Raw genomic sequence first — 16979 nt, forward strand, 5'->3', positions numbered from 1 at the left:
TGCCCACGAGTGTGCTTTTCAAATACGGAGCCCACACTCCAACCTCCTCCTGTATCAGGCTCAAACTCAGGTGGTACCCAGAGCCAGGTTCCAGACAAATGCGACAACCCCTTGGCCCCAGAGCCTGCGGAAATCACTCAAAATAGCCAATTCTAGGCTTGCTGACCCCGCCTCACCCATTCCTTCTGGGGAAACCATAACAAAGACTTTTGCCCGCAGGCCCTCCCCCGCCTCCCACCCACACCCAACCCCCCCCCCCCCCCGCCGTTTCTCCGGGTGATCCCCTGCGGCATCCATGCCCTCTCTTGGGAACTATGAGTAACACACTATCTTTTCAATGGCAGTTGTTTCCAGTTCTGTCAGTCATATTATATGTCACATTTTCTTTCTTTTTAAAATTATGTATGTATTTACTTTTGGCTGTGCTGGGTCTTCACTGCTGTGCGTGGGCTGTTCTCCAGCTGCAGCGAGCGGGAGGCCACTCCTTAGTTGCGGTGCTCAGGCTTCCCACTGTGGTCGTCTCTCTTGCGGAGCACAGGCTCTCGGGCACTCATGCTTCAGTAGTTGCGGCCCCTGAACTCCAGAGCACAGGCTCAATAGTTGCGGTGCATGGGTTTAGCTGCTCTGCAGCATGTGGGAGCTTCCCGGATCAGGGATCAAACTCGTGTCTCCTGCTTTGGCAGGTGGATTCTTTACCACTGAGCCATCAGGGAAGCCCTGTACATTTTTTTTTTTAACACAATATATTTCAGAACAGGAACTCACAACTCAGTATCGGTTGGTAGAAAAGGGGCCAAGAGTTTTCTCTGAGCTTGAGTCACAGGGGCTGGAGAGTTTTTCTGTTGCTTTGCTGGCTGCCACGGTCCCAGCAGTTCTGAAAATGCAGACCCACTGTGACAGATAGGCTGGGACCAGCTCTGTAGGATCCCCGTCCCTAGGGAGCTTGGAGGGGGTCTGGCCAGGGATGACTGTGAGCTCACTGTAGACCCAGAGGCCAGAGGAGGGTATGGGAACCGCAAGGCTTGTCTAGAATTTCTCTATCTTCTCCAGGGAGGTTTGGTCTGGGAGCAGCACCTCCACGGTGTAGCTGATGTGCTTGGGGTGGATCAGGCTGTAGGTGTTGTCAAACCTCAGGACATCTGTGTTGGCGGGACAGACATTCAGAGAGGATGCCCACCTGGGACCTCGCCCTCCTGTGTAGGTACTAGACCTGGGTGCTGTTGCCACACCTGAGAGCCTGGAGCCAGGGCCCCCTACCTGGTGGGACCTGATGCACAGCAATGCACCTGTCCCCCACCCCCAGGTCCAGGAGGAGCCATTCCCTGCCAACACTCACAGACACCGGCTTCCATGCAGGTGAGGCTCCCGTCCTCGGGCACCATGTGGGCGTTGTAGCGCTGGCTGGCCAGCACCTCCGTCATCTCCGCGGCCCGCTGCCGCTCCCCCATCTTGGTCTTCAGGAAAACCCCGAAGCCGATGTCCCCTCCATCTGATGCGAACTGCCACCTGCAGGGGACAGGGCCCCACTGACCGCCACCTGCCTGGGCCCCGGGCCCCTCCCGAGTGCGCCCAGGTGTGCGTGTTGGGGGGGGCGCCGTGCCTACCTGAGCACGCAGCCCGGGAACAGGATCTCGCTGTCCACCTGCAGGGAGGAGCCTCGGCCCACGGTCGCCTGGTGGTCGTACTGGACCCTCACGTGGTTGCGCAGGTAGTAATGCTGGGGCACGTCACCCCCGTAGTTGATCTGTGGGCGAGGGTGGTGAGCAGAAACTGCACCACGGCCATCTCCCCTCCCTCCCTGTCCTCTGGGCACCGGACCTTGGTCAGGCACTTGGGGTTGCCATCGGGATCGGTCATGGTCCCCCCGAACTCCACGGGCAGCTGGTCGGGGCTGATGAATTTCAGCAACTCTTGCTTCCAGTTGCCTGTGGGGACAAAAGTAGGGTTCTGCGGTGGGGGTTGGGGGCTCAGCAGAGGGCAGCAGAGCCAAGCCCAGGGCCGTCCTGTGCCATATGACAGCCTCCCCCTACCTCCCACGTTCCCTCAGTGCCTCCAGGACAGAAGTCAGGAAGGTCTAGGGCCACAGTGTCTGTGTGGCCAGTTGCTGCCCCTTCAGCCCTGGTCCCCGCCCCTATCCATCCAGGTGTTGGCCCATGAGGCATCTTTTTTTTTTTTGGCCACGCCACGTAGTTTGTGGGATCTTAGTTCCCTGACCAGGGATCGAACCCGGGACCTCGGCAATAAAAGCGCTGAGTCTAACCACTGGCCCACCATCTTTGTAGGGACTCAGATCAGTGTCTCCTGGAGCATGAGGCTGGCTCTACCCTGGGCTTGCCTTTCCCTCAGAGACTGAACTCAGCCTTCCAGTCAGTCCCTGCCCTCAGCTCCTGCAGCTCCAGCACTCTCAGAACTGGGTGGGGGGCAAAGTGTATCAGCCCCCCTCCCCCAACGCTGCTCTGAGAAGCCAAGGTTGGTCCACAGAGGAATGAGAGCATTATGGGAACAAAGTAGGAGGATGCAGAGGTGAGCACCCCACATACCCTGGGGTCAGTATGGACACAGAAACAAAAGGGACTTCCCCGTGCATTCTCCTTTAAGGGAAAAGAACTCATTTCTAGGGTATTATTTTACGGAAAAAAATTAAGGATGTGCACAAAGATTCATCTATAAGCATCTTCACTCCTCACTCTTCCCTAATGGTAAAAAAAAAAATTACAAACAACCTAAATTTTGGACTTTACCAAAACAGAATAAAGTTTATCACATGGTATGTGAAAAAGGTAGGTTGTTAAAGAGTATAACATGGTATGAACCCATTTTTTAAAAAGAATTTCTTTGAAAAGATAGTACATGTTAATAATAGTTCCTTGAGTGACAGGATTTACTCCTTTATATATTTCTATATTTTTCTAAATTTCCAAATTTTATCAGTTATGTAATTTGGAAAACCCGTGTCTTATTCTCCCCGTTTTATGGGGGAAAATTGAGGAAATCTGAGACCCAGACAGAGCCGGTGACTCAGCCCGCTTGCAGCTCATAACGGACAAGTCACCCCTCAAACGCACATCTCTCAATGCAGCATCAGGGCCTCACAGAGGCTGCCTCTGCGGGTCTCTCAGAGCCCCCCAGCCCCTCAGCCCTCTGGGAGGTGCACACATCGGCCTCAACAGTTGCTAAGGGAGTGGGTCCCCCGAGCAGCCGTGTCCCCGAGCCTGGGAACCCTCAGGTCTGCGGAGGGGCCGCCCTCAGCTCAGGCTCTGAGCTGCAGAGGAGCTGCCCACTCACCTCCAAGGATCACCACCTTCCTGCGAGTCTCCTCAGTGATGTACGGCTTGATCAGGTTGAAGGCCACCGGGAAGAGCTTGGGGGCTGAGACAGGCACCTTTTCAGGGTTTCCTGGGGTCTCCTTTCCCTGCCTTGTTGCCTCCATATCCCCGGCACTGCCCCCCACCCCCACTTACGCATATGCGGAACTGGTTCACTCACCTTTCACAACAATTAAATTCTTCAAAATCTCAGGGTAGTTTGCCTCAAGTGCCGAGAAAAACTGTAGGGTCAAACTCAGGTCAGTGCACTAGACGCAGGTGCCTGAAGGCCGCCCCCTTAAGGCTTCCGAGGCCTCTCCTGACACCCCAAAAGCCACCCAGACAAGAGGAACTCCCACTGTCCGGTTTGTTGGGTCCCCGTCACAGACCGCCCCCCAAGCCACTAGTGCAAATTCTTGACAGATTTCCAGGGGATGACCCCACCTCCTGCAGACCAAAGAAATCCCCATCAGTCAGGTCTCTGGAAGGTTCCTCTCCATGTGGCTTGGGGAACAAAACGCTTCCAGCATAAGGAACATTCAAAGTTGCAAGGCATGGCTTTTTCTTTTTTTCTTAATTGGAATATGATTTACATACCCTAAATTTCACCTTTCACAGTGTAGACCTCAGTGGCTTCACTGTCTTCACCAAGCTGTGCACCCATCACCACTGTCTAGTTCCAGAACATTCTCACAAGCCGGAAGAAACCCCGTACCATTAGCAGTCACCCCATTCCCCACTCCCTGCAGCCATGGTTAACTACCAGCGTGCTTTCTGTCTCATATGGATTTACCTAACCTGGATATTTCATACCAAGGGAATATATGTGGCCCTTTGTGTCTGGTGTTCTCAATTTAGTACGTTTTCATGGTGTTTCTTTTTTTTTTTTGACCTCATCACACATCTTATGGGATTAGTTTCCCAACCAGGGATTGAACCTGTGCTCCTTGCACTGGAAGCGTGGACTCTTAACCACTGGACCGCTGGGGAAGTCACTCGTGGGGGTTCTTGAAATGTTAAAATTTTTAGCTTCTCTGCTATCCTGGATTGAGCAGAAAGAAAAGGTAGGCTGGCTGCCCTGGGGGAGGCACATCTTGTCAGGGTCTCCCTTCCTTCCTCAGGGCCCCTGAAGATGACTTGCTCCCAGCCCCTTCCCAGTTAAGAGAGGGGTGAGTGGGGAGGGAGTACAAGAGGGGAAGGGACACCCACGGGGACCCTGACCAGCCTGGGGACCAGCCCTGTTGCTGTGACCACCCGGACATGAGGTGGTGATATTGGGGTGACGACTGTGGCTTGGCACAGCCCTGAGACTTCGGGTTTGAAAGGATCCCTGCAGGGTCTTCCCTGCTGGTCCAGTGGGTCAAGAATCCACCTTCCACTGGAGGGAGCGTGGGTTGGATCCCTGGTCAGGGAACTAAGATCCCACAAGCCTCAACTAGAGAGAAGTCTGTGTGCCACAAAGATCTGACAGCCAAAATAAATAAATATGTAAATATTTAAAAAAGAAACAAAAGGAGCTGCAAACCTGTGGGTGGAGTTAGAGAACCTCCCCACACACAGCCCACACCAGCAAGCGAGGGGCAGAGACCCAGGCGCGGGGACACCCGGCCCCCTGGGGGGTGCCCTCACCTCCTGGACAAGCTCCACTCCTGGCTTCCACAGATGCCTCAGGCTCAGCCCCTCGAAATCAAAAACCGTCGAGATTTTCTCCACTTTCTTCCCCAACTGCAAGGGAATGCTGAGAGGTGAGACCCCCGGAGGTCTGTGCCCCCCACAGCCCACAGGAGGTGGGGCTGGGCCCGACTTATCCTGGTTCCACCTGGCATGGAGGTTTCATGCCAGGAAGCCAGGTGCAGGGAGACAGGACCGTCCCGAGGGGCGCCCTCCACTCTGGGAGGCAGAGGCATCTGCCCCGGGAAGGCAGGTCGCCCGAACAGTGTCCACTCAGAGGAGCTTGGGGAGGCAGAGGCCCAGTGCTGGGGGCTGCCTTGGAGGGGCCAGATTTTGGTGGCCCAGGGGGCTGGGAGGGGCCCTGAGACCCCCACCTCCTGGCTCTGCCGCTCACAGTCTCGCAGGAGCAGCTCCAGGCTCCGGAAATTAAATCTGAGCATCTCTTGTTTGGAGACGGAGAGGAGGAGGCCCTTGAGATCCAGGCCTCTGATGATGTGGTACCAGACGGGGCTGCCCTCCCTGTCGTGACCGCAGAAGCCACTGGGCTCGTACAGCCTGACCACCTGGATGGATGCACGAGAGAGCGGGGCTGTGCGGTGGGGGGCGGGTTTGACGGAGAGCTGGGGTCTGGGGTGGGCAGGGTCCTGGGGGCTCACCTCTGAGGGCTGCCACTCGAGGATGTTGTCCAGATCTTGTTGCTTCCGGAACTTCACATGCTAGAGACACGGGGCGGGGAGGGGGCGTGCAGCTGAAGACCCCTCCTGAGTCAAAGGGTCTGCAGGGACCCAAGGACTCCAGGCCAGGCCCCGCTGCCTGCAACCACTGAGGGCCTGCCAGGGCATCCCGGGCTCCACGGACCCAGAACTGGGGATGGGGACGCGAGGAGGATGGAGGAGATGGGGTCTGACACGGATGAGGAGGGAAAGACTCAGAAAGGACCACATGAAGCCCGCACCCATAGCTGCCTCTCCCTGAGTCATCCCTCCTGGTCCCCAGGCTCCAGTCCCCACATGGCTTCCCAGGGAGCCCCACAAGCAGGGTCAGACTAACCCTAACCCTAATCCCAGCTCCCAGTCACCCTTCGTCAAAAGCCTAGACTCCCTATGGCCTGCTGGGTCCCCGGGGATGGGTCTGGGCCACCCAATCAGCTGCATCTCTCCCCTTTCTCTCTAGGGCACGACCTCCTGTGCGCCTGGGTTACTCCAGCTCACCCACTCCTCAGGGCCTTTGCACGCCTCTGCCCTCTGTCTCCAGTCATCACATGGCTGCTTCCTTTTGGGCATTCGTGCCGGAGCCAACACATCGCCCTTCGGCAAGGAAGGCCTTCCTGCCCTTCCTCACTTCCCTCTGCCTTACTGTCTTGGCTGCAATCTCCAATCTCAGGAATTGCCTTGTCTATTTATTTATCTGGTTTCTTTTCTCTCTTTCCACCACTGCACTCTCCCCAGTGCGAGAACCAGCGAGCCTCAACTTTGCGGCACAATGGTCGTTGCAAGAAAGGAAGGAAGGCAGGAAAGAGGAAAAGAAAGAAGGATGAAAGAAGGATGGAAAGAAGAAAAGACAGGGCATCCCCGGCGGTCCAGTGGTTAGGACTCCCGGCTTTCACAGCTGAAGGCCCGGGTTCAGTCCCTGGCCCGGGAGCGAAGATGCCGCAAAGGACAGGAAACAGGGCTGCGGGAGTGTTGCCCTCACCTTCCGCAGCATGTCCTCTGATTTCTTCAGGTCAAAGCTCCGAGCTGCAAGGAGGAGATAGGGTGGTGGCTGTGAACTCCTGGGGGCAGTGAGTCCTAGCTTGGGCCCTTCGGTGGGTTACTGGCCTCTGGGTTACTGTCCACTCAGAGGTGCTGGAAGGAGTCGAGGAGCTCAGGGAAGAAGGTTCGGGGCACCCAGTGCTGGGGGCTGCCTTGGAAGGGTCGGGCTGTGGCTACCCAGCAGGCTGGGAGGGCCCCCCCGGCCCCCTCACCTCCTGCCTCCCTGATTCCCTGGGCTGATGGCAGTGGGTGTGCCCCTAGGTGGGCCTTGGTGGTGGCAGGTAGAGAAAGAAGGCAGTACCCAAGAGGAAGCTAGAAAGAGGAGGTGTCCAGAGAAACAGCACGTGGAGTCCCTGCCACGCCCATGGCCACTGCCAGGGCCTTGGGGACCCTGTTGTGCCCAGGGTTCTTGTCCTAATGCTTCAAAAACGTGAAGAGATCAGACCCTCCGTGTCTGGTGGAATCACAGAGCCAGGAATTATGTAAATCAAGAGCCACTTCCACTCTCAAACATCATTAAGGGTGCCAATGGATTTTTGTTTATTTAGGTTCTATCTGCTGACACTCAATTAGAAATTAAAATTGTACCCAGAAACTGTGTACACAGATAGTACATATTTGCAGTTGCTGCCGATGCCTGTGATTCGGAGCAACTTGTGACACAACAAGAGGGACCTCGTATGCCCTTGAGCTTCATCCCATGTTACCGTCCGTCCTCACCTCGGAGCCAGCGGAGCAGGAAGTAGTCGTCGGTGCTGGGCAGATCCGCCAGGACATCCTGCACGTTCTCCCGGAACTGAGGGCACAACGGGGAGAAACCCGGGTGGGCAGGGCCCTGCAGCGCCCGCGGCCGCAGGGGGCAAGCTGGTGCCCGCAGGAAAAGGGGTGTCTGGGTAGAGGGGGCCCATCCGTGCTGGGGGAGCCGAGGCCTGGGTCAAGTCACAACAGTTCCCTTCCTCCCTTTGGGAAATGGGACAGTAAGGATGAACCAGTTGCCCAAAGAGAGGATGAGATGTAGATTCTTTTTTTCTTTTCCTTTTTTATTTTGGCTGCACCATGTGGCTCGTGGGATCATAGTTCCCAACCAGGGATGGAACCCAGGCCCTCAGTACTGAGACTGCAGAGTCCCAACCTCTGAACCTGCCAGGGAATTCCCTGAAATGTGGACTAAATGAGATTTCTAGGCCTGACTCTTCCCTTACACCCATGGGGGCAGGGTGGGTCCTCTAAAGGGCCCAGCTCTCCACCCTCAGGGAGCCCCCAGGTCAATTCAGGTAGGAGGGTAAGTGACATGGAGTCTAGGCTCAGAGAGGTGGAACAATTTGCCCAGCATCACACAGCAAGAGGAAAATCATGTATTTGATCCAGAGCCCATCATCCAGCCCTGAATGAGGGGTGACTCCACCCAGCCTGAGAAGACCCTTTGCAGACGGGCCCCAGGAGGTGACAGGGCAGTTTAGCTGGGCCCCAGCCCTCTCCAGGGGCTGAAGGCTGAGGGTGCCACTTCTGTGTGAATGTCACTGACTATGAGACATAACCAGCTTTTGGGACTCATGGACCTGGACCAGGACTCGGCAGTTCCAGTGCCGTCTGGCCTGAGTCATTCTCCTCTTCCTGAATTTCAGTCTCCTTTGGCTCCAAATAGGAGGGTCAAAGAACTAGCTCCGGGCCCTCCGGCCCCAAATGAGCTGATAACCTCTGTCCTCAGAAACACAAGGAAGGGATTTTCCTTGTGGTCCAGTGGATAAGACTCCAAGCTCCCAACGCAGGGGACTTGGGTGTGATCCCTGGTCAGAGGACGAGATCCCACATGCCGCAACAAAGAGCAAGCGTGCCACAACTGAGAACCGATGCAGCCAACTAAACAAGAAATTTCTTTTAAACACATATTTAAAGAAAGAAAGAAAGAAGCACAAGGGAGTGTTTGGCCCTCGGCTAATCACTTGATTCATCCTGGCGCGATACTGCTAGTACACCCGTTCCTGCCCCCCACCCCTCGCCAAGGGGGGACTCTGAAGGCTCACATGCCCTGCTCTGCCAAGATGTAGACCTAATTCTGTTTGGTTTGTTTGTTTTGGCCAAGCCACAGGGTTTGTGGGATCCTAGTTCCTGGACCAGGGATCTAACCCAGGCCCTTGGAGGTGAAAGCACAGTGTCCCAACCACAGGATGGCCAGAGAGGTCCCTGGACCTAATTCTTGACCCCGGTTATCTTGTAAGAGGACTTATACTCCCAGCCTAGCTGGAATCTGCCCTCTTTCAGATGTAGAATTCTTCGAAGGCAGGATTCAGGGCCTCCCTCCATGCTACTGAGGTGAGTGACCGTGCCTGGAGCCCTCACTTGCCGTGTTCAAGCACGAGGGAAAGACCCCAACGAGCTGGAAAGAACTCATGCCGGCTCCTGCGTCCCCCAGGTCATAGCTAAGGCTGGGAACTGCCACCCCAGCAGCACTCACCTGTGGGGCCCAATAGAGTGGCCACTAATGTTTGAGACGTGGCCAGTCTAAAGCGAGATCTGCCGTGAGTATGAGATACACGCAGGATTCTGAAAGTTTAGTACCAAAAAAAATCTCAGCAACCCTTTTTGTATTGATTACATGTTGCAAGGATAACAACTTGGCTCTGTCGGGTTAAATATATCCCCAGCAGATCCAGTGGTTGGGACACAGCTTTCACTGCCAAGGCCCAGGCCCAGTTCCTGGTCCTGCAACTAAGATCCTGCAATCCGGCCAAAAGTAAATGAGCAAAATATATTATCAAAATTGATTTCACGTGTTTCTTCTCCCTTTTTAATGTGGCTGTTAGAAATTTTGAAGCGACACAGGTGGCCTGCATTTGTGGTTCACATTATGTTTCTATTGGATACCGCTAGTGTAGACACTGGTCTCCAAGATCCTCAGAGTTGGGAAGAGACCTGGGGCTTCAGAGCTCAGAGGGACCTCAGGGGCCTTGGGGGCCCCTCTCCTGGGGCAGAAGGAGAAACTGAGGCCCGTGTAGGATCCTCCCCCTGCCCAAGACCCCTGCCACACTCACCTGGGCCAGCGCTCTCTCCTGCGAGGGGCTCAGGTCACCCACTCGCCCGCTCATGCTTCACAGTGGTGTGGGGTCCGGCTCCCTGGTCCTGGGTGCAGGCCCTACTGTGTGTCTCCCTGCAGGCCCTCCTGTCTTCTGCCGAGCTGGTAGCCCCGCCCAGAAGCCCCACCCCTTCCTGCCAGGCCTGTCCTCTCTTCCTAGTCGAGGTCATTCCTTGCCTGGTGCCTAGGGCGCTGACCCTTGACCTGACCGGCCTGGATTCACATCCTCCTCTGTGAAACAGGGACAGCGAAGCTTGCCCCTCAGCAAGTTGAAAGGTGACACTGCCTGTCATTACACACACAGGGCCTGCTCTCCATCCTGCCTCCTGGCCCCCACCCCCAGCTCCTGTGTTCCCAGCAGGAGCCTCCTTGAGCCAGGAAGGCCCACCACTCACCCCCTACAGAGGCCTGGAACCTCACTGTGTGTCCCGGGCTCCAGTGGCTACCCCACGTGTCTGGAGCAACTGCACACGACTCTTCATAGCTTTGAGGGTACGAGGCTTCAGCGGTGAGGCGAGAACTTCCCAGGCCCAGATCCAGCAGGTGGAGGTGTCACTGGGAGTTGGGTCACACCTGGCCTCAGGTGAGGGGTGACAGGGGACTCCTGGCTAGTCAGCTGCCCCAGCTCCAGACAAGAAGCCAGAGCCCAAAACCAGGACACAGGGGGCTCGTGTGTGCACAGGACCTGCACGCAGTAGGTACTTGTCTGAGACAAGCACTCCCACAGTGGACATAGTAGGTGCTCAATGAGAGCTTGCCAAAGAAGTGATGGCAAGGGAACCTGGAAGGGGCCACCTCTCCCTTTTCGGTTCTTTATGGGTCTCTGGTGCCTGGAGTTGCCGAGGGCCACCCCCTCTTCAGACTCCCTGCCTCAACTTGCCCCCTGACTGGGCCCCGCCCCAGGGTCATGTGAGTTCTCTGCACTCTTGTGCCTTGGCTAACGTGTTACCCTCCGCAGGGATAAGGGACCAGGTCGATTAGGACAGGTGTGAAGTAGGCCCTCAAGGGTGAAATAACGCCCTCCCTTCCCGCTGCCCTATGTTCACTCCCTCTTTTTCACTTTCTCCCTCCCTCCTTTCTTCTCTTCCTTCCCAGTTTTCTCCCTATTTTCCTTTTTCTCAACCATGCAGCCTGCAGGATCTTAGTCCCCCTAAGATTTGCACCCACGCCCCTGCCATGGAAGCGTGGAATCCTAACCACTGGACCCTTTCCTCTGTCTTCCAACATTTATTAAGAGCTGACTGTGTGCCAGGCACTGGCCTGGCCGCTGGAGGCTGACTGTGTCCATAAGACCCAGGCCCTGGCCTGGAGGGGGGCCTCTCAGACAGGCAGATCCATGGCTCTGACCCTGGGCTAGCAGAGCTGAGATGTGCAGCCTGGAGGTCCTGAACCAGCCTGGGGGCTGGGTTGTCAGAGAAGGGTGCCCAGAGAGAGAAGGCAGAGCATGCTTTGAAAACACATAACAGTGTGAGGCCTGCAAAGGGAAGGGGGCTTGACATCGTAGGAACAGCCTGTGCGAAGCCCCAGAGGCATGCGGCTGCCTGGTTTCTCTTGAAGGGGAAGCAGGGACCATGGTGGTGGTAGGGGCTCGGAGCAGAGGACGGCCTCTGGCTACAGGTGGAGGGTGGGGCGAGCCTGAGGGAGGGACGAAAGGAGCGGCCCAGGTGAGGGGCAGAGTCCTGACCCGGGAGAGTGTGTTGGTGTCCTGGGGCTGCCTTAACAAAGTCCCAACAGACTGGGTGGCTTCAAACAACAGGAGTTTATTCTTTCACAGATCTGGAAGCTGGAAGTCTGAGATCAAGGTGCCACATTCCCTCTGAAACTCTGGGAGAACCCTTCATTGCCTCTCAGCTTTCGGAGGTGGCCGTCACCCTTGGCGTTCCTCGGTTGGTAGCTGCATCACACCAGCCTCTGCCTGTCTTCGCGTGGCGCAGTCCCTGTGCATCCGTGTGTTCACATGACACCTCCGCGTCTCATCAGGACGCCAGCCATGTTGCATTAGGGTCCACACCGAGGACCTCGTCTCTGCTTGATTATATGTACAAAGACCCTATCTCCGAATGCCAGTCATAGGGAACCGAGAGGTAGGACTTCAGCATGTCTTTTCAGGGAATACAGTTCAACCCGTAACAGAGAGGAACAAGTAGTTTCACTGAATTTCCCCCCGGGGGCAGCCTTGATCCCTGCCCTGGCTTTCACAGGTCCGGCCTACAGAGGCCTGGTCACCCTGAGCGACCCCAGCCCCCACTGCCCAGGAACGGCAGAACCTGCCAAGACTAAACTTGGTACCATGGCCCCCTCTGCTGTCCAGGTGTAGCAAGAGCAGTCTGGTTTCTGAAGGCGACCCCCTGCAGAGCCTCTCCGAGCCCTCCTACTTTTTCAGCCATGGAAGAGCCCTCAGTCCTGGGGCTGAGGTGGCCAGCTGGAATGGCACTGAAGTTCTGGAGGCTGTGAGCACCAGTTTGGCAGCTGACTGACCTGGGTTTGCGTCCTGCCTCTATGGTGGGCTGACTGGGTGACCCTGGGCTGGTGGCTCTGCTGCTCTGTGTCTCCATCACCTTCCGGGGGCAGCAAAGGGTATTGTGTGTGTTCCCACATGGCACAGATCTGGGCACAGAGTGGTTGCTCAGTATCTGGCAACTACTCATTATCAAATGTTAATCATGTTAATATGTGATTTAATAACTATACTGATTTTAAAACACACCAGGCAGATGATAAATGCTAATAATTTGTGTTCTCAGCATCTACGAACGGCCAGATTTGTTCTCCTTGGATCCCCTAAAGGGCCTAAGAGTGCCAATATTCATAATAATAAATAATGAAATAATATATCAGATTATTATTAGCGTTTCTAGGCCCTTAGGGTTCCAGGGAAATAGAATTGCGGGGTTCCACGAAGCAGAAAGTTACAATATTACGCTAAGTCACATCTCACTCCGACTAATAAGAAGGAGGGAAAATCCCCTAATAATTCCCTAATAATTAAGTGTGGAGTCAGTTACCGCATTTCCTGCAAATACACCTAGCTATTGTCAGTTTTATTTATTTTCGCTTATATCTCTCCTTATGAATAAAATGAAGACTCCGAGGGCGTGCTAATCTCTCGCTACAAGGAACACTATGAGGGTGCAGGCAGCAGCCCCAGGTGGTTGGTGGGGTCAGACCGGTCCCATACTGACCAGAAGTCCTGGTTGCCCAGGATTGAGGCGTTTCCTGCAGTGTGGAAACTTTCAGGGCTAAAACCAGGTCGGCTCCAGGAAACTGAAAGTCAGTCACCCTCACTCCTTCCTGCCCTGCTTGGACCAGAAGCTCACTCCAGGAGGAAGACTGATTCAAGCCCAGGGAGGTTGAGTGATCGATCGGGCTGACTTATCTGGCTTTGAATTCTGACCCTGGCACTGATTAGCTGTGTGACTTGGGTAGGTCACTTAACCTCTCTGAACTTTGGTCTCTAAAGCTAGGATGCTGTACATATTCGGATAAGATATATAAGCACTTGGTTTGGAGCCTGGCACAAACAGGTCTCCATGAGTCTCCTGGCTGCAATTTCTGCCTTCCACATCTGGCTGCTGGCTCATGGTTAGAGACCTAAGGAAGGGTCTTTGTCCCCCTGGGGAGGCTGAGGGAGGCAGGTGTTTGGAGCTGACAAATCCCCACCCTGACTGATCATACTTGACGTGCATGGCTGCTCTCTGGACGTGAGCTCCAGCAGGGTCTGGGCCATCTTGCTGACTGCTGTCTGCTCAGGACCAGCTCAAGGCTGGGATGCACAACCGACAGCTAATAAATACCATTTTTTTGGATAATTAAACTGAACCCTAGGATGGGTGGGGGAAATCCAGGACTGAGGGAGGCTTGAAGCACAAGCAGAGGATGACGCAGCCTGGAGAGGTCAGTGGGGGAGAGGAAGCCGGCAGGGACAGGGTGAACAGACATTGGCTGTGGAAAGGGTTTGGGGTCCTGGGGAGATGGTTTAGTACCGGGTCTGACTCATCCTGCAACGGAAATCTCAAGCAATTCCCTTCTGTTCTCAGAATGCCAGTCCCACGTGCGTGTATGGGATGGCGACTGCGCCTCTCTCAGAGGGTTACTGCGAGGATTGATGAGATTGCGCAAGGAGCCCTGAGCCTGCATCCAGGGCCTGCTAAGCGCTCCCACCTCCCTGTCGCTCTCATGCACACACACACCCACACCCACACGATTTTCTAGGTCTTGGGACCTCACGGGAGTCCTTCAACCACAAAGGGCTTCAGCATGTGACAGATACACACCAAACCCCGCCCCACCCCCGGGCTCTGAACCCCTGGGCTCTGTCCATTGCTGCTCTCTTGGGGTCCCCCAATCCCCACCAGTCACCACCCCCCCACACACACACCAGGGCCGCGCCAGTCAGCACCACTGAGGCTGATTAACAAAAACGCATTAAATTCTTTTACTTCTGAAGTCTCCCCTTTAAGGGGAGCCAGAAAATAGAACATTCTTTTTGGGGGGAGGGTAGGGGGATTTAATTTAAAAACAAAAACCAACTCTAATTAGTCAAATACTGATCTCAGTTAGGCCCTGTGTGCGGTGGGCCCAGTCCTCGGCCGGTCGCACCCCTGCGAACAGCCCCACCTCACCCCAGGGACTGGGGTGGCACCAGGAGGGGCCGCAGGGGGGTGGCCGGCGGGACCCCCGCCGGGCCCTCCTCGGCGGGGGCCCCGGCGTCACCACCGCAGGAAGTCCCGGATGAACTTCCAGAGCTTGGTGATCCACAGGTTGACGCCCAGGTCCATCAGGTACTGGATCTCCGGCGTGAGCATGCGCCGGCAGAGCTGCGCGTGCCGCTGCCCGATGCTCTTCTTGAGGTTGTAGCCCAGGATGGACTTGGCGCCCAGCGGCTGCCAGGGCTGCATGGCCGAGTCCTGGATGGCCGCGGCGTCCACCGCGCGGCCGCCGTCGATGCAGATGCGGCGCATGCGCTCGTTGGCGCGCCGCAGGGCGGCCACCTCGCGGGCCATGCGCTCGCGCCCGAAGGCCTCCACCTTGCGCCAGAAGCTGGCGTTGAAGTGGCGGTAGAGGCGCGCGTCCAGCACGTTCCAGGCCGTGGCGCGCCGGTACAGCTCGCCCGAGAGGCGCGGCACGGCCGAGGCGCGGCGGGCGTTGAGCTTGAAGTAGAGCACGTCCTCCAGCTCCCAGCACAGCAGGTCCTTGAGCAGCACGAGCGACTCGTCGAAGTACTCCTGCAGCAGCACCAGGTGGAAGCGGCGCTCCACCTCCAGGATGTGCTCCTGCACCTGCGGGCTGCCGGGGTCCAGGTCGCTGTCGTAGCCCAGGTCGAAGAAGAGCAGGTTGCGGAGGTAGTGGGCGTTGTAGCCGCGCGGGTCGTAGTAGCGGTCGGGGTCCTGCAGGAACTCGGCCAGCTTGTCGCGGCCCGAGAGCTTCCACGTGAAGGGCACCACGGAGCCGAAGTAGTGGAAGGAGGACTCGAAGAGGCGCGCGGGGTCGCGGAGCACGGTGATGAAGGCGGCGTCGGGCGCCACCAGGCCCCGCACCTCGTCGTAATGGAAGCGCATGTGGTTGCAGATGATGTTGAAGCAGGCCCCGGGCCGGTAGTCCTGCACCAGGCTGCGCGCGAAGAAGGCGGGGTAGTCGAAGTCGTTGCGGCCGTTGGGGAAGGCGAACTTGAGCCCGTGCTTCTGGCCGAAGCGGAACAGGATGTTGAGCAGCGTGCTGCTGGCCGTCTTGTGCGTCTTCATGAACACGATGTCCCGCCGCGGCTGGCAGCCTCCGGCCGAGCCGTTGGCCGGGGTGGGCGCCTCTGGCTCACTCGGGGCCGGGGAGCAGGGGGCCGCGCCCTCGGGGGTCCTGCTGGGGATGGAGGGGTGGCAGAGCCTTAGGATTCGGCCTGCCGGCCCCTCCACCCCGGGTCTACAGAGCAGGTGGCTGGGGGTGGGGGGTACCCCGGGGACTCCCCATGGTCGGGGAGCCCGGGGACCAGATGGGCCTGTGTTCCAGGCTGCAAGGCTTAGGTCAGTGGTTTGGCCTGTCTGGCCTTACTTTCCTCTTCTGTGAAATGGGGATAGTAACCCTCTTTGTGGTGTTGCTGTGAGGACAAGAACAAGTCTCATTCGTGGCCACTGTGATGTACATTTATCATGAATTCGTATTAGGCTGAACCACATGAAACCCTGCATGCAAAAATGGGCATTTCCTCTAGTTCGACTTAATACCTCCAACCAAGGGCACAGGCTTGGGTCGGTGATCAGCCCAATGGGGAGGCAGGATGGCCTCATGGTTAGGAGCCAGGCTTGGAGGCAGGCGGACCACAGTTTGAATCCAGGCCTGGGCCAGCCGGGTGCTCTTGGACTGGGCATCCCCACCTCCCGGCCCCGCTGGAGCCCACTGTGCAGATGGTGATATTTCATTCTTATGCTCCATGTCTGGCTCTGTTAGCACACCCACTTCACAGATGAGGACACTGAGGCTCAGGGTTCCACAGTGAGTTCCCTTGCCTTCAGTGGGACTTCTGCCCCACATAGCGTGATGCGGGGCACAGGGTGGCCACCCAGGAGGTAGCCCTGGTCATCGGAGTGGGCACCAACCCTCCGCTACCCCCAGCCCTCAGCCGCCCAGCAGGGCCACTCACGTGGAAGCCAGGCCGGTGTACAGCGGGGGGACGGCATAGGAGTACAGTAGTAGCAGGAAGCTGGTGAAGAGCGCTCCCAGCGCCAGCCCCTTGGCCATGGACTCCCAGCGCTTGCTCTGCGGCAGCGGCATCTCAGACACCTGCAGGGGGTGGGTGGGGGGTTCAGAACAGGGCACATGTTAGGAGGCCGGCCCCAGGGAGCCCTCACCACCATCCTCGGCCTGGCTAGCTTGAGAGGCAGCTTTCAACGTTGGGACCTGCCTTCGCCAGCTCTGTGGCCCCCCTGCCCCAGCAGCCCAGATTAAGGACAGCATCTGGGCTGCAGATGGACATGGTGGACAAAGCCAACGCCAAGAAAGGCTGGGGCGAGTGGCAGGGGGACAACTCTGCCGCCGGGGTCAGTTTTCATTGGGAGCTGAGTGGTGGGTACATGGGTGTTATTAGTTTTATTTTTTTGTAGACCTTTCTGGGTTTCATAATGAAATAATCTGAATAAAACAAGGAAAAGAAGACCCTTTCCTAGTGCCCTGTACCCCCCAGGTCTGGGC

General features: G+C 56.7%; 2 protein-coding genes across 3 annotated transcripts; both read right to left on the reverse strand.

Moving 5' to 3' along the window:
- Positions 1–278: 278 nt before the first annotated feature.
- On the reverse strand, positions 279–9898 carry LOC129542755 (SEC14-like protein 6). Its single transcript, XM_055405437.2, has 12 exons — positions 9760–9898; positions 7448–7523; positions 6669–6712; positions 5633–5692; positions 5351–5539; positions 4935–5030; positions 3487–3547; positions 3286–3369; positions 1819–1925; positions 1605–1744; positions 1337–1506; positions 279–1139 (listed from the first exon to the last, which is right to left on the reverse strand). The coding sequence occupies exons 1-12, from the start codon at positions 9811–9813 to the stop codon at positions 1027–1029; spliced, it is 1194 nt and encodes a 397-aa protein (XP_055261412.1). The 5' UTR covers positions 9814–9898; the 3' UTR covers positions 279–1026.
- Positions 9899–14509: 4611 nt separating this feature from the next.
- GAL3ST1 (galactose-3-O-sulfotransferase 1) lies at positions 14510–16571 on the reverse strand. Of its 2 annotated transcripts, none has more exons than XM_088827871.1 (2): positions 16432–16571; positions 14510–15653 (listed from the first exon to the last, which is right to left on the reverse strand). In XM_088827871.1, exons 1-2 carry the CDS (start codon positions 16560–16562, stop codon positions 14510–14512), a joined length of 1275 nt encoding a protein of 424 aa, XP_088683997.1. In that variant the 5' UTR covers positions 16563–16571. The 2 variants fall into 2 exon arrangements, with proteins under 2 accessions (XP_088683997.1, XP_055261513.2); XM_055405538.2 differs by having other exon boundaries at positions 14510–15650; positions 16432–16562.
- Positions 16572–16979: the final 408 nt, after the last annotated feature.

The sequence above is a fragment of the Moschus berezovskii genome, chromosome 19 (genome assembly GCF_049115385.1).
Source record: "Moschus berezovskii isolate FMDL1 chromosome 19, NW_MosBer_1.0, whole genome shotgun sequence".
NCBI lineage: Eukaryota > Metazoa > Chordata > Mammalia > Artiodactyla > Moschidae > Moschus > Moschus berezovskii.

What these genes read in the sequence shown, in the direction of transcription:
- LOC129542755 (XM_055405437.2), bottom strand. Translation starts at nt 9,813, where the DNA reads ATGAGCGGGCGAGTGGGTGACCTGAGCCCCTCGCAGGAGAGAGCGCTG. An exon ending in TCGAGTGGCAGCCCTCAGAG is followed by an intron (nt 5,540 to 5,632) that starts GTGAGCCCCCAG and finishes GCATCCATCCAG; the next exon opens with GTGGTCAGGCTGTACGAGCC. An exon ending in GAATTTAATTGTTGTGAAAG is followed by an intron (nt 3,370 to 3,486) that starts GTGAGTGAACCA and finishes TGCCTGTCTCAG; the next exon opens with CCCCCAAGCTCTTCCCGGTG.
- GAL3ST1 (XM_088827871.1), bottom strand. Translation starts at nt 16,562, where the DNA reads ATGCCGCTGCCGCAGAGCAAGCGCTGGGAGTCCATGGCCAAGGGGCTG. An exon ending in TACACCGGCCTGGCTTCCAC is followed by an intron (nt 15,654 to 16,431) that starts GTGAGTGGCCCT and finishes CTCCATCCCCAG; the next exon opens with CAGGACCCCCGAGGGCGCGG.